Here is a 23591-nt window from a genome sequence, read left to right as displayed (position 1 = left end):
ATTTCAGCGCTGTAGCTCGGCTCGAAACTAGGTCCGTCACCAAAACGGGTCCGACTAGGAAACGAACTAAACGCCGATGGGCGGAACAGGGATACAAGTCAGATAAACATTTATTAGACCTAATGCGAGTACAGTACAGCAGGAAAAGAAAGGAATCTCTCACAATTAAATCAAGTCTTAAAACTTACTTGAATTAGTTAGGAGTGTAGTGTTTTCATCTGTATGTTGATGAACAAACAAGTAATGGTGCACTCCAGAGTCCAGAAGAGCAGTGACAGTGCACAATATTTAATTATTTATCTATCGATCATAAGAACCTGCATGATAAAAGGTGGAGAATAGAAGAAGAAATATATATATCAGTAACTTCAGATCGGCTGATTGAGGGGAAAAAAAAATAATGTACCTTTCCTGTTATTGTTTTGCAGCAGGTTGGTCATGTTTCCTCTGACTTCCACTTTTCAACACTTTGACAAGCTGGTGGTAAAGTGCTCTCTGAGTTGTTGAGTTATATACGGAGTTATTTGACCGAAAATTTGTTTCATCTTTTCCTATAACGCTACGTTATAGGTCCAATACAATCTACAGGGCAAAAAAAATAAAATGAAAATTACATTAGACTATATCATGAACTCTCGCCAGCATTATTAATCAATTCACAACAGTTTTTATCAAGATACTTTAGGGATTCATGTTTAAAATGAGAAACCTCCCGGCGGAGAATTGCGCAAGCCTGGACAACGTTATAAACCACCTTTCTTCTTTTAGCTTCTTGAAATAAACGTGTAACGTTAGGCTAACTAACAATGAAAATGGTTTAGGTAAAAGTTATTAAAATAAGCTCAAATGAATTAATTTTCTCACTTACCGATGTAACCGTCGTTCTCCTGAGCGCTGAGTGACCTGCAAAATATTTATTTACATTTATTCATTTAGCTGACGCTTTTATCCAAAGCGACTTACAATTGCTATATATGTCAGAGGTCGCACACCTCTGGAGCAACTAGGAGTTAAGTGTCTTGCTCAGGGACACATTGGTGTCTCACAGTGGATTCGAACCCGGGTCTCTCACACCAAAGGCATGTGTCTTATCCACTGCGCCATCACCACCCACACCTTTATTTATTTATCTATCAATCATAAGAACCTGAGCGAATCGTTGAAGTTTAAACAGCGGCGCTCGCACGCTTTTAAGTGGTCACTCTCGCGAGAGGCACACGTTCAAGCTGTATGCTGTTTATGTCAAAGATCATTTTATGCATCTGTTTGGAGGGATGAGTTATAAGAAAAGCCTTTTAGAATCTAAATGAAACCCTGAAACTCGATATGAGCATGTTACTTGTCAATAAAATATCAGGGTGTCTTACATGACATGATAACTAGAACTTGCAATCATGTTCATGTGCTGATAAATACAAGACTAGCGTGTACCTATTAATAAACAGATCAAACTGTCCAGATTGCTATTATTACGCCCCGCCTCTAGGGAAGATATAAAACACTGAAGAGGCGTAATAAATAATTGGTTGGGTTGTGGAAATGGAATCCCAGCACGCATCCCTCCGGTCGAAAACCAAAAAAACAAATGCACAAAATTGAAGCAAAAAGTAATTAATTTATTAAAGAATAACAAGTGAAATAAAGAGCAAATCTTCAGGGTGTCCAAAAGGCCAAAATAACAAACAAAACGAATATAAAAAGAAAAGAGGGGAAAATTAATAACCTAATTAAATACCAAAAGAAAATACATTTATCTTACCTAACTCCCTGCCCAAAAACAGAGATCAAACAATTTCAAAATAAACAAGGCAGGACACCCCTACGCTCCACATTGTTAAAATGGTTTAGACATAGGAGAACGGGTCAGAAGTTTACACAAGATGCACATTTAGTAAAACGAAAAACAAAATCTCTAAAACACAATTTGATCATCGGCCGGAGGAGGGATTCCGGAGCTCTCAACCCACGTGCGACCAAACCAAGAATGAGCTCCTCGATGAGTGTCAGCAGCGTCCTTTTAAAGACCCCGCCCCGACTAGGCAACCAATGGCTGCTTACATCCCATGATTGGAGAACCTGTTTTGGATTAGAGAAATCAAGAAAAGAAAAAGAACACAAGCAATAGAAAACAAACTAACACGGGTCGTAACACCCTCACACACAAAGAATCTACATACAGTAGAGTACAGTAGATTTACTCAGAATCAAACGACCGTGACAGTGCATCAGCCAACAGGTTATCCTTGCCTTTCTTAAAGCGAATTTCCAGGTTAAAATCCTGGACAAAGAGAGACCAGCGCATAATTCGTTGATTTGAATTTTTCATCCGAGACAAAAAAACTAATGGGTTGTGGTCTGTATATACAACTACCGGAATAGAACTAGAACCAATGTACACCTCAAAGTGTTGTAAAGCCATTAAAAAGGCTAACGCCTCCTCCTCAATGGTGCTGTAATTTAACTGATGTTTCAGGAATTTCTTTGAGAAGTACCCAACAGGATGCTCAATCCCATTTCCATCATCCTGCAGAAGGACAGCACCACCACCAGTAGCACTTGCATCAACATCCAATTGAAATGCACATGAATAATTTGGAGCCGTTAAAACAGGACCACTACTCAAAAAGTTTTTAACAGAATCAAATGCAGTCTGGCATTCCTCAGTCCACTCAAAAACTTGTGATACGCGAAGCAGATTTGTTAGAGGCAACACAACATCTGAGAAATATTTACAAAATCCCCGATAATAGCCAGACATTCCTAGGAATCTCCTAAGTTCACGTTTCGTACGAGGCACTGCAAATTCTGTAATAGCTTGCACTTTCAAAGCAACAGGTCGAACCTGCCCTTGCCCCACCTGTTTCCCTAGGTAGGTAATTGTCGCTTTGCCAAACTCACACTTAGACAAATTAAGAGTGAGAGATGCATCCAGTAAACGATTAAAAACAGTACTTAACGTTGTCAAGTGCTCATCCCATGTATTCGAATAAACAACAATATCATCGAGGTAAGCTTTACAGTTTGAAACCCCGCCCAGCACTTGACTCATCAAGCGCTGAAATGTAGCCGGAGCGTTGCGCAGTCCGAACGCCATCACCCTATAATTCAGGAAATCATCCGGAGTAACAAACGCAGATATTTCGGCCGCGCGCTCCGTCAAGGGAACTTGCCAGTACCCCTTTAGCATGTCGAGTTTCGTGACGAAGCGCGCAGACCCTACGTTATCAATACAATCCTCCATAAGCGGGAGGGGAAACGAATCTGGTTTTGTCACGGCATTCACTCTTCTATAATCCGTGCAGAACCGCTGTGTTCCGTCCGATTTCGGGACTAATAAACAGGGTGAACTCCAGGCGCTGAAACTCGGAACTGCAAATCCATTTGCAACTAAATATTTTACCTCGGCCTCCATAACTTTACGTTTAACTGGATTCACTTTATAAGCACGTTGCTTAATAGGTGAATGATCACCTACGTCAATATCATGCTTTAGTACCTGAGTGCGGGTAGGAACGTCTGAAAACAACCCCAAAAATGAATTAATCAACTTTACTATATCAGTGCGCTGAGAGTCAGATAAATGCGCCAGATGAGAATTTAAATTCTCCAAAATCATGGAATTATTCAATCTGCCACCCAACATCAGGGTACTCTGTAGATTCAGTCCATCTTCATCAACCTCACTGTCAGAAGCAATCCCGATCGAGGCAACTGGAGTGATAACAGAGGTTTTTAACTCCACATCTTCCCCACGACTCACATACAGCTTCAGCATGTTTACATGACACATGCGAGTTTTTCTTTGCCGATCGGGAGTCCGAACAACATAATTCGTCTCATTCAGCTTCTTATCAATGACATACGGACCAGAGAATCTAGCCTGTAATGCGGCACCCTGGATTGGCAATAAAACCAAGACCTTGTCCCCCTCAGAGAACGAACGAGAAACAGCATTCTTGTCAAAACGCTTTTTCATTTTCACTTGGGTACTTTCCAATGCAGTCTGAGCCATTTTACAAGCATTATGCAATCGCTCTCTAAAAGCACTGACATATTCTAGTAGATTACAATCCGATTTTTGCTCAGTCAGCCAGTTCTCTCTCAACATTTTGAGTGGGCCCCTTACCGTGTGTCCAAAAACCAGTTCTACAGGACTAAATCCTAATGACTCCTGAACACTCTCACGGACAGCAAACATCAGAAAAGGTAACCCCTCATCCCAGTCTTTCTCTGACTCGACACAATATTTACCCAGCATGGACTTCAAAGTTTGATGGAACCTTTCGAGAGCACCTCGGGACTCTGGGTGATAAGCACTCGATGTAATGTGCTTAATTTTCAGTTGGGACAGTACCTGTTTAAATAATCGTGACATAAAATTAGTCCCCTGATCCGTTTGGATCACCTGTGGAAAGCCAAAGGTAGAGAAGAACGTGATTAGGGCTTTCACCACAGCCTTCGCTTTTAATGAACGCAACGGAACTGCCTCCGGATAGCGAGTTGTCGCGCACATAAGCGTAAGCAGATAAACATGTCCAGATCTTGTTCGCGGTAGCGGTCCAACACAGTCCAAGATTACTCGTTCAAATGGCTCTCCCATAACAGGGATAGGTTTAAGTGGTGCAGGATGTATAATCTGGTTAGGTTTTCCTACGACCTGACACGCGTGGCACGAGCGACAATACCGCGCAACATCAGATTTAATTCCAGGCCAGAAAAAATAGCGCAAAATGCGAAAATAGGCTTTGGTAATACCCAGATGTCCTGCTACATTATCATGGGCCACACTCAGAACTTGTTTTCGAAAACATTTAGGCACGACCAGTTGAAAAACAATATCCCAACCTAAACCATCAGACCCTGCTGGAGTCCACTTCCTCTTTAACACCTCGTTGTCCCAAAAATAGCCTATCGATTTATTCTCAATCTCCTTTAAATTAAACGCTGCATTCCTGCAACGCAATAAAGTAGTGTCTTTTTTCTGTTCAACAGAAATCACATCTTTATTAATGGACAACGACAAATCAGCTGATTCTAGTTCAGCACTACTAGTCGCGGACAGCGACTCAGGATCAGACAGCTCAGGTTGTACAATGCGAACTTCACCTTTAACTTGGTCCTCAGCTGCCAAAAAGGTATCCGAAATATCAATCGAATCACCAAATTTTCGCGATTGAGCCCGCGTGACTACACACGCCGCAAACACTGAAGGAAACTCTGATGCCAACTCACCGGAAGTAACAGAATCATACACGGGATTTTCAATGACCTCGGGAAATGGGAGTACTTTCCCTCCAGCGAGATCGTTACCTATAATTAAGGCCACGCCATTCACAGGTAACTTGTGCCGCACTGCCAATTTTACACAACCTGTTACTAAACCGGATCGAATGTACACATTATGTAACGGTACTTTCAACACCCCCAACTCAATTCCTTGAATGAGAACATCAGATCCACAATAACTTTTCTCAGAAAATGGCAACATGCTAGCCAGCACAAACGACTGATTGGCCCCTGTATCCCGCAACATAGTTACAGGAACTAAGTCTCGCTCAGATCCACTAAGAGAGATCATCCCCTGACACACAAAAGGATCATACGCGGCATCAATATTCGAACTAAATTGACTGCCAATTTTCTTAACAAAACCAACACTTTTGGCTGACCTCCCTTTATTTTTATTTTTCAGTGAAGGACAATTCGCAATCAAGTGACCAAGTCCATGGCAGTAAAAACATTCACGGGCTTCAACTGGCATTGCTTGCTTAGGCAAACCTACTTTCGAAATTTTAAGGTTTTTCTCTGAAGACGGAGAATTAAATTCGCGACGTACAACAAACGCATTTTTATGAGTCAGAGTAAACTCATCTGCACAGACTGCAGCCTCGGCAAGAGTCAAAACTCTCTTTTCGTTCAAATAGACAACAACTCTGTCTGGCAATGAATTTTTAAAATCTTCAATCAAAATCAACTCACAGAGATTTTCAAAATTAACGACTCTGCTGGAATGACACCATCTATCAAAAAGCACAGTTTTCTCCCGTGCGTATTCCACATAAGTTTGAGAGGCATTTTTAACATGTGCACGAAACTTCTGCCTATACGCCTCTGGCACTAATTCGTACGCCCTTAGTACCGCACCTTTCAATTTATCATAGTCTAAACTATCACTCACAGATAAGGTAGAACAAACCTCTTGGGCTTTCCCAGTTAATTTACACTGTATCAAAAGAGACCAAACCTCTCTCGGCCAGCGCAACGCAGCAGCTATACGCTCAAATGCGCCAAAGTATGAATCTACCTCACTATCTCTAAATGCAGGCACCAAGGTTAGATGACGACTAACATCAAAATCAGCAGGATGACCAGAAGCCACAGACAAAGGCACAGAGGGTGAGTGATAGTCAACACTAGTAGATACATCAAAATGAGTCTTAACTGAACTGGAACGACGATCATCAGCATGCGTTTCTAGTTCGCACTGCCTAAAACGTAACAATTGAGTGGTATGTTCCTGACGTTTTATTTCGAGATCTAATTGCTTTAACTGAATAGCTAATTTTAAATCCTCCAAGTTTACACCACTAAGTGAGCGCAACCCGGGATCTAAACTCGCAACATCAACGCTATCTTCATCAGTTACCTCAACGTTAGAACTAGACTGCAAAATACCCTGCTTAATCAGTGCAGCTTGAATTACGTCTCTCAGTTCCTTCTTTCTATCAGTTTTACTAATCGCAATATCATAGAAATCAGCGATTAAATATAAATCAATTTTCCGGCAGGACTCCAAAACATCACACGAAGGAGCCTGTCTAAACGCCTCCATACTAAATTCCATCTATTAACCTACCACTTCCCCAATACGCATGAAAAAACTGCCAATCAAAACATAAAAATGGTACTCACCAGCAAAGCCGAAAACTTCTCAATTTGGATCGGGCAAATTTCCAAATCAAACAAATAGAATTGGACGGACGAGCCCCCAATTATTATGCCCCGCCTCTAGGGAAGATATAAAACACTGAAGAGGCGTAATAAATAATTGGTTGGGTTGTGGAAATGGAATCCCAGCACGCATCCCTCCGGTCGAAAACCAAAAAAACAAATGCACAAAATTGAAGCAAAAAGTAATTAATTTATTAAAGAATAACAAGTGAAATAAAGAGCAAATCTTCAGGGTGTCCAAAAGGCCAAAATAACAAACAAAACGAATATAAAAAGAAAATTAATAACCTAATTAAATACCAAAAGAAAATACATTTATCTTACCTAACTCCCTGCCCAAAAACAGAGATCAAACAATTTCAAAATAAACAAGGCAGGACACCCCTACGCTCCACATTGTTAAAATGGTTTAGACATAGGAGAACGGGTCAGAAGTTTACACAAGATGCACATTTAGTAAAACGAAAAACAAAATCTCTAAAACACAATTTGATCATCGGCCGGAGGAGGGATTCCGGAGCTCTCAACCCACGTGCGACCAAACCAAGAATGAGCTCCTCGATGAGTGTCAGCAGCGTCCTTTTAAAGACCCCGCCCCGACTAGGCAACCAATGGCTGCTTACATCCCATGATTGGAGAACCTGTTTTGGATTAGAGAAATCAAGAAAAGAAAAAGAACACAAGCAATAGAAAACAAACTAACACGGGTCGTAACAGCTATACACTGCTAGAACACATGTATTTCTACCAGATCAGTTTGTTGGTATAATAATAGGTTGATTAAGTGCAGATGTAAATTTTAAGTTTATTTTCTTTGGAATAAAGGTGTGTCAAAGTAAAATTTAAATAAAAGCACAAATATAATGTAGTATAATAATTTTAAATAGCCTAATGTGTAAATATACATTAAGCATAGTTTAGCCCAAATAACTACTTTTGTGCTAAAAAGGGTTCTTTCTCGTTATATAGAACCTTTTTGGCATAAAGGGTTCTTTGGAGTTGAGTATAGAACCCAGGGTTCTATATAGAACCCCAAATAACCTTTTTTTCTAAGAGTGTATAGCCTAACAACTGTACAATATGACTGTAAAAGGTTTGTTATTCATTCTCTATATTAAGATGAAACTGCCCCAGAGTCAACTCAACAAAGTAAAAGTGAAGGTCTTGGAACTGATCCAGAGACAGAACATGTTCAGATTGAGAAAGAAAGGCAATACAGAGAGATTATGAGACAGAGAGGGAAGAGACAGAGACAGAAGCAGAAGATATGGAGAGTGAGGCAGCCACAGCCATGTATTAACCAGCACCCACCCCCTTAGTGCCCCTCTTTTGGTTTGGGTCACTGCCTCAGGATGTCTGTGCACGACCCTGGTTAATGTGGACGTCAGTCCTGAGGTTTAAGTCACTTCAGTTATAATATGCAGTTTTCAATCTTAATAATAACTGACCTGTGTATATGAATTATGTATGTGTATGTATTAGCATAACAGTTCAGTTCGACTTGACTTGAAAAGCACACAAGTTGAAAGAAAGAATAAAAAATACATTTATTATTTATTTTTATTAATACAAGTAATTAATTCCACTGAAAAAGCTGTTTGAGTCATTTAATATTTTTGTCATTCTTCACAGATTTACCCAGATCTACTCTGACTGTGACTCCAGACAGACCTGTATTCACTGGAGAGACAGTCACTCTGAAGTGTGTGATTGAGTCTCACAGGGACTGGAGATATGAGTGGTATAAAGACAGTGTAATGTTACAGTCGTCTGAGCGTTACACTGTAAATGGAGACACTCTTAGTATTGTAAAAGCTATTACATCTGATGAGGGTCAGTACAGGTGTACAGGACAGAGAGGTGAAAGACCAAAATCATCACAATCAAGCTCTGCTGTTTATCTCTCTGTGAAAGGTGAGTTAAATACCATTTTCTGTTACATTCACTCTACTCTGATATACATATTTAATTGAGAGACTGTGGTTTTGTTCAGAATGAATTCAGCACAATGATGTATTCTGTCTATTTCTTAATATTATGTGAAACAGATCACATCATGCAACAATAAACAGTTCAAACTGTCACATGACCTCATCACATTGTTTTATATCAGCACTCTTTTTTACTCTTTAATTTTACACTAAACATATTATAAATGTTGTACAAGCTGTAATTGGGAATATAATTAGACTGTTAATATCAATGTTTTATTTTGATAACATAAATATTAACAATGATCTAATATTTGACAGAAAGCAAACTCTATCTTAAATTTAATGCAGTGTTTTTCTCAGGGAGATTTTGAGTTCATAACAGTGATCTTACTGTAATGTTTTAATTAATAATATATATTTACTTCTATGTTTATCAGTAAAGCCTGTATTGAAGGTGACTCCATATCAGCGTGTGTTCAGAGGAGAGACAGTCACTCTCACATGTGACATACAGGGAGCAGGAAACATTCAGTGGACATACAGCTGGTTTAAAGATATAGGATACACTTACTATCCATTTACAACAACAACAGCAGCAGAGTACAGTTTCACAGCTTCTGTGTCTAATAGTGGTGAATACAGCTGTAGAGGAGAGAGATCAGACTCACAGAGATCAGACATCAGTGCTGCTGTTACACTGACTGTATCAGGTGAGTGATCATATTCATATCTGACAAAACTGCAGTACAGATAAACTGTGTTGAGCTACAAATATATTTAAATGAGCAAATTTAAATCAATATTTGTAGCTCAATACGGTTTATATTATCTGTACTGCAGTTTTGTCATCTGCCACTTTAAATGCTTTGAGCTCTTAAAGTAGAAGGATATTTAATCCATCAGTGAAATAATTACTGTGTGTTGTTATAGTTATAGTTGTAGTTATAGTTGTAGTGTGACTGTGTAGTGCTACTCTCCTAGAGTTAGAACAATTATGAAAAACACGTGTTTAAAATATTCTAGCTGAGCTCCCAGCGTAAGTTTTTCAGTCCACCGTTATTTTAGAATGTATAGCCTTATTGTTTCCATGGCGACGCGTCATGCTTGTCATGTGACACACTGCAACCACAATAGCGCTGGATCACACATGGATCGCTTTTATTTCGTTGTTCCTTCTTTGTTTATTAATATTCACAAACATACTCACTATATTATGAAATGTCTGGTATTCTGATTCTGAAATATGTGCAAGTAAATATATTTGTTAGTTGAAATACTTTAATAATGACCGTGTTAGTTGATCTATACCGGGGTGACGGGCGCCGCCATGTTTATTCGCGCTGAATCCGAGCTGTGAGATTAACATCATGTTCATCCTCTCCTCCCGAAACACTTAAAGTAAGTAGAGATGGGCGATACCTCTTATTTTATTTTCGATCCGATACCGATATTTTCAAGCCCAGTATCGTCGATATTGATACCGATACCGATATCTGTAAATTAAAATGTCCTTTTAAATTATTAAACAAATATAATCAGTAATTATACTCACTTAATATTAGATTTTAAAGCCATGTTTTTTTTTTTTTTTTTAATTTGTGGTTACTACAGTTTTACTACAAATACTGTGGTAAACTGTGTTTACTGTAATAAAACCCTGGTCATTTTTTAAAAGGCTGCCAGAATGCTGTACTCCTAAAAGTGAAACTTTAACATATTTTTATCTGACAGATTTATTAACAGCAATTACAGAACATAACCGAATCCATTTGCACTTTTAACAACAGTTTAAATTTACTTACACAAACTAGCCTATTTAAAATAAATATTACATGTAGCCTACACAACAGTTTGGGGTTAGTAAGATTTTGCAATATTTTTTAAATAAGTCTCATGCTCACCAAGGCTGCACTTATTTGAACAAAAATACAGTAAAAACAGCAATATTGTGAAATATAACCATTAAAATAACTATTTTCTATTTTAATGTAGGCCTATTTTAAAAATTTAATTTAAAATGCATCTGTGATCAAAGCTGAATTTTCAGCATCATTATTCCAGTCTTCAGTGTCACATAATCCTTCAGAAATAAATCTAATATCATTTGCTGCTCAGGAAACATTTCTAATTATTATTGCTGCTTCATATTTGTGTATCAATCGTGATGCATTTTTCAGAATTAATTGTATATAGTAATAATGATATTTAATGTAATAATGTGGCAATGGTTTCTTAGGATCTACTTCTGCTTCTGATGCTTTTGGGAAACGCAGCTCTATTTGAACAAACACTTTGACTGAGCCGTGCGTCAGCAGCGAACGCTGTCTGTGATTGGTTGGTTCTGTCTTTCAGCTTTTGCTTCTGTTCCAATGAGCAGGAGAAATAGCTCTATCCAACACTATTGTTTGCTAATATATATGAATAGTAACAGATTTGATGGTGTTGGCACACTTTATAGACACTTTGTAAAAAAAAAAAAAAAAAAAAAATCCTTTCACTAAAAAGACAGAAGAGACAAAGAGTGAAGGGAGGCTGCTGGAGGCAGTTCAACATTACAAACATGGATTCAAAGCTCCAGCAGGCAAATCATCATACTATAGAATTTTAAGCAGTTTGTCACACTATAACTCTTGTAATTAAGTATATTTCCCATTATAATAACTTGTCTTAGTTGATACTAGTAATCTATTACATGTCAAGTTTATAGTATTGTGTATATATCTATAAAAGCATATTAATAGTAGGCTTATAAATGGTTAAAAAGGTCATATAAATGCTGTAAATGAGTTGTTTATTAGTATATAATATTAAATTAAATGTCTAATAGCATGCTTCCACTGAAGATGAGGCAAAAGCAGGTTCAGAAAGTGAAGGAGAGCCCACTGAGCATCAGCCTAATCAGACAGGTAAAGGTACGACTGTTAGACCGACAGCAAAAGAATGCTAGAGTGCAATGAAAAGAAAGATAGACATTCATTTATTTGAATTAAAGAGTAATTGCATTGCAATAACATAAATTAAATTAGTACTATAGCCTAACAACTGTACAATATGACTGTAAAAGGTTTGTTATTCATTCTCTATATTAAGATGAAACTGCCCCAGAGTCAACTCAACAAAGTAAAAGTGAAGGTCTTGGAACTGATCCAGAGACAGAAAATGTTCAGATTGAGAAAGAAAGGCAATACAGAGAGATTATGAGACAGAGAGGGAAGAGACAGAGACAGAAGCAGAAGATATGGAGAGTGAGGCAGCCACAGCCATGTATTAACAAGCACCCACCCCCTTAGTGCCCCTCTTTTGGTTTGGTTTGGGTCACTGCCTCAGGATGTCTGTGTACGGCCCTGGTTAATGTGGATGTGAGTCCTGAGGTTTAAGTCACTTCAGTTATAATATGCAGTTGTCAATCTTATAACTGACCTGTATATGAATTATGTATGTGTATGTGTAAGGATCTTGTATCTTATACCTGATACAATATTGTGAATGAAGAGGGTATATTTATTTCATCAAGCAAATTTGCATAAATATTGACGAACACAAAGAGTTCGCTAACATTACAACAGTACTGTTTGCAAAAAAAAACAAGACACTCACACACAAAACTTTTACAATCACACATGACGATACAATAGGTAAAATGAAACCGTGGTTCAGAACAACACAAACAAATCATAGAAAGATAAAAAACAACAATTGTCATACTGCTACGACTAAGTCTCAAGCTAATTTATTTATTTTTTGGTCTGGTTTCAGAGTCGCCCTACTACAGTGGAAAACTTTGTGATTTATACAGCAGCCTATGAGTCTTCAAATAATGAGGTGTTATACCTGTGAAACAGTAACAAACAATATTCGACATGCGCTAGAATCCAAAACTCTAATGTAACTCTAATGAGTATGTTTCACATTCTGTAGATTATCTCAGTGAAGAAATCTCAGTTCGCTTGCGTTTTCAGGCTAACAGCTCAAACGCGGACTTATGCTAAACCAAATTTTCTGTCCTTTAGGTTTGGTGAAATATATGTTATAAAATTCAACGACAGGCATGACAACTTTGTAAACGCTTAACAAACAATATTTAAGCTAAATACATGTTAAGATATTTAGAAGGGGGGAAAAAATATACTAAAATATTTCAAGGGACCGTGCTGTTGAATACAGTAACTTCGCACTGCATTGTTTTAATAAAAGCGGATCAATTATGAAGACAATCGTGACAAAACACAGCCGCTGTTGTGCGTGTTTCCCCAGGATCAAACCTTTTGGTCAGATGAATACCTAAAACGTGTCTGTGTGCTGGAGCAGACCGTCTAAAACGGCCAAAAATGCGCACCTTTCAATGAATTCAACTACATGACGTCTGTGATTTATTTATTAAAGACCTGTTTAGAGACGCGTACAAAGAAAATAGTGTTTCCACACAATCTTCAATTTGTAATGTGCAACTTTGTGTTCTAAATGACATAGATGTACATGTAACGGAGAAACGGTAAGATCGGGGGATGCTTGTGTCTGATGGCCGCTTTGTAGACAGAGCAGAAAAAGATCTGCAGTACATCACAATCTCGGTTTAAACAAACTCTTGTACAAGGATTATTCTTTTATTATCTTATAATGCATTTGTTCATGTTTTCCAGCAAGCACTCGCGACATGATTGACCGAATTCAGAGAATAGTCTTCATCTAAAAAACAATGAAAAAGTATAGAGTGGTATCAATATATTTAGAAGAGAGGATTTCAGTATTAGTTGTTTGTTATAAGAAAAAAGTAATTTAAAACAACATTTACAAAAATAAACCCAGATGATCATGAGTGGGTTTTCTGTATTCATATGATAATTCTCTTAGTGACTCGGACTCTTGAGTTACATAGGAAGCATAAAAAATCCTTAATATTTTGTGTCTGTAGCCTTTTCAAGATCGCGTACAACTTCAGACTTTACTGAATGTGTAGCTTTGAGTACGATGGTGACATACGTTGCAGCTGTAAGTGTAAAACAGCACGCCTTAATGAAGTCTCACATCAAATAGATGTATAATTGTCCTAAAAAAGAAATACCGACTTAGTCAAACACTCACAATACATTTTTCTTAATTTTCATTTATTTCTATAAACACCGGATGCTGATGGTTCTCAGAGGGAGGGCCTCACCTACAGTACAGTCGTAGTAATGGCATATGCAGTCCAGCAAACAAAATGTGAGCCGCGTCATCCGTAATGCCGATCGTCTGACTTAGTAAAATGCCAGTCGCAATAGATCAAGAGGTGGATTTCTGTATTCTGTAGGCATTAGAGCAATTTTTCTTAAATGGTGTATACAGTTTTGCATTTTGTAATTCAATGATTTTTAGTCAATCGGCTTTGCGCAAAGATAATTCCTATGTAAAAATGATGTTTGAATTCTTTCTATAACCTTTACAAAAGCGTGGAACATCATAGTTCTCAAAATATTGTTTGCATTACATCTAACAAAAATGACAGAAGTGGAGAAACAAAGATGTTTACCGCATGCACGCATTGTAGATGCTTAGGTACGCCGGAGATGTTGCTTTATTTGACTCACAGAAGATGGCGATAGTGACAGATAACACTCTTTAATGTTTAATGTCGTTGTGTTGAAAAAGATTCAGTGGACAAACGCCTCAAGGGAAATAATTTGAAGTGGAGGTTTGTCTTGTGAACGTACACATCGTAGACAGACCAGAAAGATGTCCTTTAGTGTTGTTTAGTCTTAAGCGGTGTCATGTAGAAGGACTGTCATTTAATCGTTGTTGTATTTCTTTTGAGAATTTAACCCTGTTAACCCGAATTACAGAATAATGCAATATCGCAAAACGATCAGACAAATCTGAACGTAAAACACAGGATTTCATTTTTTCACTTAGAGAATTTATTCAAATGTTATCAATTAATTTAACTCTTGCAGGTTTATGATTGAATAAGAGGAAAATAACAACTAGAATAAAGAATGTTGCGAAAATCTGTAGTAAGGGTATCAAATTTCTCGGACCCGGTATGTTATTGTGGTAATAATAATAATTTTGTCCTCCCTCCCGATCCATCTCAGCTATCGTTGAGGTTTTGTCTGTCTGTCGGTCGTGTTTTTGATTGAATGTACAGAATGTGTTAAATCGACGCACAAACTATATGCGTGATGGATATTTATGTGTTTTGAACATATTTTCATATTGAGAATATTGAGAACTTGTTGGTAATTTACACGTCGGGAACTTGCAGACAACGTTCTGTTTGACGGCATTTGATTTTAACCGTTTTCATAAGAGGTATGTATTGAAGCTGTTGTTTAACAAGTTTGAAATGTTTTAATGTTTCTGTTTAACTGTATTACATTCGGCATGCTGTAAATAAAGCTTGTAGTAGGTTATTATTTTGATTATTAATTCTGTGTTAGCAAACAGTGCGTACTTTAGTGGTTCTTTGTACGATTTCATAATAAAAGCATCAACATTGTTAACAGACTATTACCTTTTATATTAAAACTTAATAAAAACATTAAGTAACGCGCAGTTGTGTAAGACGCGTACCAAAACATCACGTTAAGATGTTATCCCACCTTTCACACGCATTTTGATTACAGCGAGATGACTTAATGAGACAAAGAATTGGTTATTTGAACCGAATCACTGAACCGAACTGTGGGAAAGAATCGTTTCGCAGAAATGAATCGGACTTCGCGTCGCTAACAGAAACCACAAAAAGGGTTTACATCATCACAACACGGAAAGGTGCATGTACTTCACAAAAAGTGTGGAAATGCGTGTCTTATTTTTATATAGACCATCTGTGCGCCCGTATAATCAGAAGTCCTACGGTTTAGAGCGCTGTCACGCACGAGCATTTTGGGATATGGATCCCCGACGGCCGCGTTTGTAGTCTGAGGTGTATGCTGGGTATTGTGGTTCGCTGATCTGAAAGGCCGCAACGTTTGAAGGAGGTATTAGTTACACGCGTTCAATAGAACATCTTTGTAAAAACAAAAAGAATTGTTAAAACGTAGCTATTTAGCCTAAACAAATATATATATATAAGAAGAATAGGATATACTTAGGGTAAAACAGATTTGACGTGTATATGTTGAAACGGAGCACCCGTTGTTGCGTTATTTCGTGAAATAGCGTTAGGATTTGGTTGTGTTCTTATATTTTTCTAGCTTCATCATAAACTATAAGCAAGACCTTGTAATAATAGGTTGAACATCTGATAAGGCGGTCGTTATCACATCCAGAGTTTACTGCGGGGCTATTTTCTGAAGCGGTTGAACTTGTTGTTAGAATACTTCAAATCGCTTCCAGACTTGTTTTATGAACGTTCCCTTGTTTGTTAAACTAGTCGTAAGCGACATTGTTCACATTTTTAGAGTTAAACAGGTTAATGAGCTCTTTCAGCATCTATAGTATAACTCCGTTATAGGGTTTTAGCTACAGCTGAATGATAGAACAAAGTTAAGAATATTGTTGGCAATTTGCGGGTGACCGGGAAAGCTGTGTGTGTGTGTTTATGTGGTTTATGAGGACACAAATTTGTATAATGACATGGGTATGACAGAGGTATTACAATATGAAGGTGGTTTATGAGGACACTGCCTATGTCCCCATAATTCAAAAGGCTTAAAAACCATACTAAATGGTGTTTTTTTTGAAAATCTAAAAATGCACAAAGTCTCCTGTGAAGGCTAAGTTTAGGTGTAGGATCGGTGTAGGGCAATAGCGCACACAGTTTGTTCAGTATAAAAACCATTACGCCTATGGAGAGTCCCCAGAAAACACTAAAACCAACATGTGTGTGTGTGTGTGTGTGTGTGCGTGAGACAGTTTGAATACAAAAATGTTTTAGATAAAGACGGGATTAACTACAAGTATCCTAAATTAGAAACATAACACTATACGGTTTTCCCCCAAACCGGTTGTTCAACACATTTAAAAAAAGTCGTAAGAAAGTTTATTGTGTTTTGAAGAGCAAGTCAGATGCGGTATATAAATTAAATATTTTATTATTGATTGATATGATAGAATCACGCTGAATTTATGAGGTTATGTATTAATACTGTTTTGTGTATTCATCGGTTACTGTATACATGTACGAGAGAAATGCATACGCACGATTGTTTTATAAAGCTTTTAGTCTGTCATTACAAATATCTTAAAGAGTAAAGCCTTTCACGCATTCTGTTTTCATTTGTCTCAGGATTCTGTTACACAAAAACCACTTGAGCGTGGACGCAAATCCTACGTGAAAGCTAAAAAGATGACTTTTTAAACTATTTTACAGACACTTAACACCTTAACACATCTGCATCAGTAAGATCTCATCATAAACCATCAGACACGTCAGGTTGTGTTGTGATAAGATGGACTTATCAAATATTTGCATGTTTCTTATATCAGTTATTTGATCAAATCTTAGTCAAATAAACCTATATAGACCAGTTGTTTTTATTTTAATAGAACATTATACTGTGAACAAATGCTACATTTAAACTCTGCGGTTAATAATACCGTTTTTAAGGTGAGAAAGAAAGTCTAATCTGTTGTAAAGATTCTGAGAAGCATTTGTGGGACCTTATACTTTTGTTGCAGACAACCGTAAGTAATTTTCAGTCTAATATAGGTCAAATTCATAAAGAAAAATCTCTGTAAGAGTCTTGCGTTAATCAGAGCATCATTTGACTGCTTCTAATCCTTGCTTTAGAACATTGTGGTTTTAGGTTTGGAAGATCTAAAAACTTATTTGTTAAAACAAAAGTTATATCATTGTTTAATCATGCTGCTTTTCATCACCTTGTAAAGATACTCAGTGCGATTCTAAAAGTTTTTTATTTATAAAAGGTTTGTATGAGACATCATAAAAGTCTAAATATTTAACTGTATGGTTGTTTGTGTGTGTGTGTGTGTGTGTGTGTTTGTGCTGAGGGCTGAAAAATATATGAGTGAAAAAAGAAATAAAGTAAAATTAGGTAAATTAAACAACGTTTTCCTACAACAAAGACCGTCTTATTAAAACCATCATCTTTGGGGACTTTATTTGTTTAAGTTTCTGGTTCTTCTTTTGCGCTATCTCATCTCATTATAAATACTCAATTCTCAATTCCTTTGACCGGGTTGGGAAGTTTTGTCTAAACCTTCGACAGAGACGCACAGACACACGCGCAGGTGCACATCGTAAAATAGATGCCATAGAGATGCTTTGATCGCTGAACATGTTAGAAACACCATCTGTTTTAATCAATGGACCGCGTTCTAACAAAGTTTACGATGCCAGATCCCCTCAAAAACTCATTAGATTGCAAATGAGTTGAATCCCCAGAAACTTTAGCTATTTTACAAGTAGTCTGTTGATCAGATAACACCGTTTCAGTGGCCATGCGACCAGACGCGCAGCGCACTTTCTCATTCGGTCGCTCTGCGTGAGACAAAACATTTACATTCGTAAGATGTTGTAGAAAAAAAAAAAAGTTTACCCCCTCTAATTATGACTGAAAATCCAAAACATTTGCTATCATTTCAGTTTCTTCTCGCACACGTATTTTAACCGACACAGCGCATCAGAAGTTTTAAGATTGACAATATCAAAGAGTAAATAAATAAAAGGTGTTAAGGGTAAATAATTAAAATAAAATAAAATAAAATAAAATAAAATAAAACAACACTTTCCTGCGGGTTAGAGGTGAATGTTTAAAAGAAAACTTGTGTAACCTCATTTTTAAAACGAAAAAAGTCTGGGTTATACCACGGCAGAAGCTTGACATCAAAGGTCTATTATAGGAATTAAGACGCTTAAATAAGAACATTTTTCAAACAATGTTTTTGAAAACAACATTTTTCCCCTGTGGGGCGTTTGTTTAGAAGAAGCTTGTGTGACCTTTTAAAGTGAAAAGTTTTATGATGAATAGTGAACGGTTTCATTAATTGAGAAATGTAAAATATTTATAAAATAACTTTGTTCTAATGTTAAAACATTACTTTAATTCTTTTAACACGCAAATCTTCAGACCGGTCTCTCCTTACAGCGTTAGAGGGCGGTGCTGTGGGTGTGGCCCGACAGCGGCCCGCGAGCTCATTCTCAGTTTTGACACCGAAGCGTGAGGTTGTGTAAACGGACGCTGCGTAAGATAGACATTTGTTTAACTTTTCTAAGTTGGGACAAAGGCTAGGTTTTCAATTGTAATGTCAGAAGATTTTTTCAGCTATCTTATGCTGGTGTTTTAACGGTCTGATATTTTTTATTTCACTTCACGGTAAGAGAACTCGTCTCTATATTATTTAACTTTGTATCTGTTATAAAGTCAAACTTTTAAAAAAAAAAAAGCAAGACATAGATTTTGATAAATATCTTATTGTTTTAACTAACGCATCCGATTCTTTTTTGTTATAGATAAACGAACGCGCTCGCAACTCTTCTATTTATTTAACTTTGTCAAACGAACTAGTTTTAAATTCTAATGATAGGAAAATAGCGTATCTAATGCTTTTTTATTTGTTTTAGTTTTTCCTAAAACTGTTTTAACAACACTAGTCTCCACTTGTAGGGGAAAAACACGCGTACCATGGTAGGATTCTATATTATTTAACTTTGTATCTGTTATAAAGTCAAACTTTTTTTTAAAAAGCAAGACATAGATTTTTACAAATATATCTTATTGTTTTAACTAACGCGTTCGCAACTCTTCTATTTATTTAACTTTGTCAAAGGAACTAGTTTTAAATTCTAATGATAGGAAAAAAATAGTGTATCTAATGCTTTTTTTTTTTGTTTGTTTTAGTTTTTCCTAAAACTGTTTTAATAACACTATTCTCCACTTGTAGGGGTAAAACAGGCGTACCATGGTAGGATTCTATATTATTTAACTTCGTATCTGTTATAAACTCGCAACTTTTTAAAAACCACAAAATAGGTTTAAACGAACGCGCTCACTTCTTCTATTTAACTTTGTCAAAAGAACTAGTTTTAAGATAGGAAAGATAGTATCTAATGCTTTTTGTTTTATTTTCTACGTTTTTCCTGTTTTAATAACAGTCTCCACTTGTAGGGAAATAAACAGTCTTTGTACGTTTTACGTACATGTTTGATGTTTTTTCTTGATATGTATGTGAAAACACTTTAATAAAAACAACCCATAACATCGGTGTGGGGCCGATGTTATGTGGTTTAAACTTTAAATGGTGAATTTGTGTTAAATGGGGTAATTTAACACAAATTCACCATTTAAAGTTTAAACCACATAACATCGGCCCCACACACACACACACACACACACAAACACAGTCATAAATTCTTAAATTCACTATAAGGTCAATAAAATGGCCGCTTAGAGGAGGGTGGGGGCTAGGGGGTTTACAAAACAGGTGTCCAAACAGGTGTCCAGTTATGGGAGGGGGGTGGAATTTTTATGAGGGTAATAAATCAATCATTTTGACACAACGTATACTACCATCTCTCTGCCCAGGATGCTTCGATAGCGGCCTTAAGCTCATCCAGAGTGTTGGGTCTTGCGTCTCTCAACTTTCTCTTCACAATATCCCACAGATTCTCTATGGGGTTCAGGTCAGGAGAGTTGGCAGGCCAATTGAGCACAGTAATACCATGGTCAGTAAACCATTTACCAGTGGTTTTGGCACTGTGAGCAGGTGCCAGGTCGTGCTGAAAAATGAAATCTTCATCTCCATAAAGCTTTTCAGCAGATGGAAGCATGAAGTGCTCCAAAATCTCCTGATAGCTAGCGGCATTGACCCTGCCCTTGATAAAACACAGTGGACCAACACCAGCATCACTGACTGTGGGTACTTGACACTGGACTTCAGGCATTTTGGCATTTCCCTCTCCCCAGTCTTCCTCCAGACTCTGGCACCTTGATTTCCGAATGACATGCAAAATTTGCTTTCATCCGAAAAAAGTACTTTGGACCACTGAGCAACAGTCCAGTGCTGCTTCTCTGTAGCGCAGGTCAGGCGCTTCTGCCGCTGTTTCTGGTTCAAAAGTGGCTTGACCTGGGGAATGCGGCACCTGTAGCCCATTTCCTGCACACGCCTGTACACGGTGGCTCTGGATGTTTCTACTCCAGACTCAGTCCACTGCTTCCGCAGGTCCCCCAAGGTCTGGAATCGGTCCTTCTCCACAATCTTCTTCAGGGTCCGGTCACCTCTTCTCGTTGTGCTGCGTTTTCTGCCACACTTTTTCCTTCCCACAGACTTCCCACTGAGGTGCCTTGATACAGCACTCTGGGAACAGCCTATTCGTCCAGAAATTTATTTCTGTGTCTTACCCTCTTGCTTGAGGGTGTCAATGATGGCCTTCTGGACAGCAGTCAGGTCGGCAGTCTTACCCATGATTGCGGTTTTGAGTAATGAACCAGGCTGGGAGTTTTTAAAAGCCTCAGGAATCTTTTGCAGGTGTTTAGAGTTAATTAGTTGATTCAGATGATTAGGTTAATAGCTCGTTTAGAGAACCTTTTCATGATATGCTAATTTTTTGAGATAGGAATTTTGGGTTTTCATGAGCTGTATGCCAAAATCATCAATATTAAAACAATAAAAGGCTTGAACTACTTCAGTTGTGTTGTAATGAATCTAAAATATATGAAAGTCTAATGTTTATCAGTACTTTACAGAAAATAATGAACTTTATCACAATATGCTAATTTTTTGAGAAGGACCTGTATAAAAGAAAGCTCATGAGCATATGTCTACACCAATAAGCTCTGCTATGTCATAAGCCAATGAAAATAGGGGTGGGCGGAGCGACACGTGTCGCCCCACCTTAATGTGTCGCCCCGCCCCATCATCCAAGGTGCACTCTGGGGCTACTCGCGCAGATCGCGCGCCTCATAACTGTGCATCCACACCGCCGCCGGCGAGAGCGTCAAAGTGGCCGGAAGTCATTCATTTTCAATGTGAGCCGGCGGCGAGCTCCGGCGAGAGCGGTGCGGCGCGTCTTTCTGTCTTTCTGTGCATTCACACCGCCGCCGGCGAGAGCGTCAAAATTCGCCCTGGTCGCCCTGACTGCGACGCTGTAGAAAAGATCCGTGGACGCGCTGACGCTCTGACGTAGATTGACATTTACTAGCCTTGTTCTTTAATTAACATTAATTTGTGTGCAGCCTACATTACAAACTGTCCAGATTGAAGTGTAGCCTTAATGCAATTGGTCAAATCGGTGTTGTTTTGAGCAAATAAATTGCATTCCCGCTGAAAAACAAACGATGTAGCGGGAAAATGTCCCCTATAATTTTTATTTATGTCCCTGTACACAAACAGGGACACGTCAAATATTATCGGGAAACCCGCCACAGCAATAATTAATCTCTCTTCCATTTTGCTTGGGAACTAATGTGGTCGGAACCAAAGTTTACAGGATTGCGTTCTCTGGAACCCTCTCAAGCGGAGGACTTCTACATTCCGATTGGCCCAGCCGCGTCATAGCTCATTACCAAAAAGTTGAACTGATTTCAACTCTCCTCGACGCTCTCACCGTCCAACTGTGCGTTCACACCGCCGCCGGCGAGAGCGTCAAAGTGGCCGGAAGTCATTCATTTTCAATGTGAGCCGGCGGCGAGCTCCGGCGAGAGCGGCGGACGGTGAGAGCATCGAGGAGAGTTGAATTATTTCCATCGATCAATTTCTCACTTTCACATTTAAAATACTTCATGAGGTTAACTTTTACCCTACTTGTGGTCAGTTTGCACAAGATCAACCTGCTTGTTTCCTTTGCGGCTCCTTTAAATACAAGACGAGCATACGATCTACGTCAGTACGTCAGCGTCCACTAATCTTTTCTACAGCGTCGCGGCCAGGGCGAATTTTGATGTTAACTTGTGAATTTGTGAATTTTGTGAATTTTCACTTGTGTAAGTGAGTGGGAATTTAACAAACGTGGCTCTTGCGGGAGTTAACACAGGCCGTGTAGATAGGCAAGCATATAGAAATCATTTAGTAAGCAGAAATCCGAAATTTACCTTAACATATTACAGGAAGATGCGACTGAATCGATGCTTGAAGAATGCACTTCCATCATGCATGATAAACAGAAGTTGGCGGTTAAAGTTTTCTATGCACAATTTGATTTGACGAAAGTCACGAGTCCGATTACTATCTCTCTATCCAATCACATTAATGGATAAAAATAAAATAAAAATAAGCATGTAACAACCACAAACGGACGAAAATAGCGGAGTAAAAATACCGATACATCGCTTAAAACGTACTCAAGTAAAAGTACACCATTTTTAAACTACTTCTCACTTCCAGATAAACCTCAGCCGTCTCTGACTGTAAATCCTGAGAGTTCAGTGTTCACTGGAGACACAGTTACTCTGAGCTGTGATGTGGGACAGTTAACTGGATGGACAATTCACTGGATCAAATACTCAAACACTGAATCCACGGTTGATGCAACTAAAACAATCAGGTCTGTGAGAGTCTCTGATGGAGGAAGATACTGGTGCAGAGCAGAACGAGGAAACTACTACAGCGAGTACAGTAATGCAGCTGAGATAACAGTAAGAGGTAAGAGCTGATTTACTTTTTGTATATTTTTTTTTTAATGGAAGACAATTTGATGTGTTTGTTATAAACATGATAATTACTGTCATTAACAAACTGATGTCAGTTAAATGTAAAATAAAATGAATAAATAATAATTTAATCAGCACAGATCATCTGAAATATTTTCAGACACATGAATTGTGT

The 23591-nt window shown here is 38.0% G+C and overlaps 1 protein-coding gene across 1 annotated transcript in view; it reads left to right on the top strand.

Moving 5' to 3' along the window:
• The window catches only part of LOC306876949 (Fc receptor-like protein 5), a gene marked incomplete at its 5' end in the record, with an annotated part of 78803 nt that overhangs the window by 40122 nt on the left and 15090 nt on the right, over nucleotides 1–23591 (top strand). The window contains one exon of the mRNA XM_079428418.1: nucleotides 23151–23408. Coding sequence (XP_079284544.1) covers nucleotides 23151–23408 — 258 coding nt within the window. The remainder of the gene's footprint in view (nucleotides 1–23150; nucleotides 23409–23591) is intronic.

Source organism: Barbus barbus (genome assembly GCF_936440315.1).
Source record: "Barbus barbus genome assembly, chromosome: 2".
NCBI lineage: Eukaryota > Metazoa > Chordata > Actinopteri > Cypriniformes > Cyprinidae > Barbus > Barbus barbus.
The sequence above is the reverse complement of the archived record's forward strand: the minus strand, read 5'-3'. Positions and strand labels throughout refer to the sequence as shown.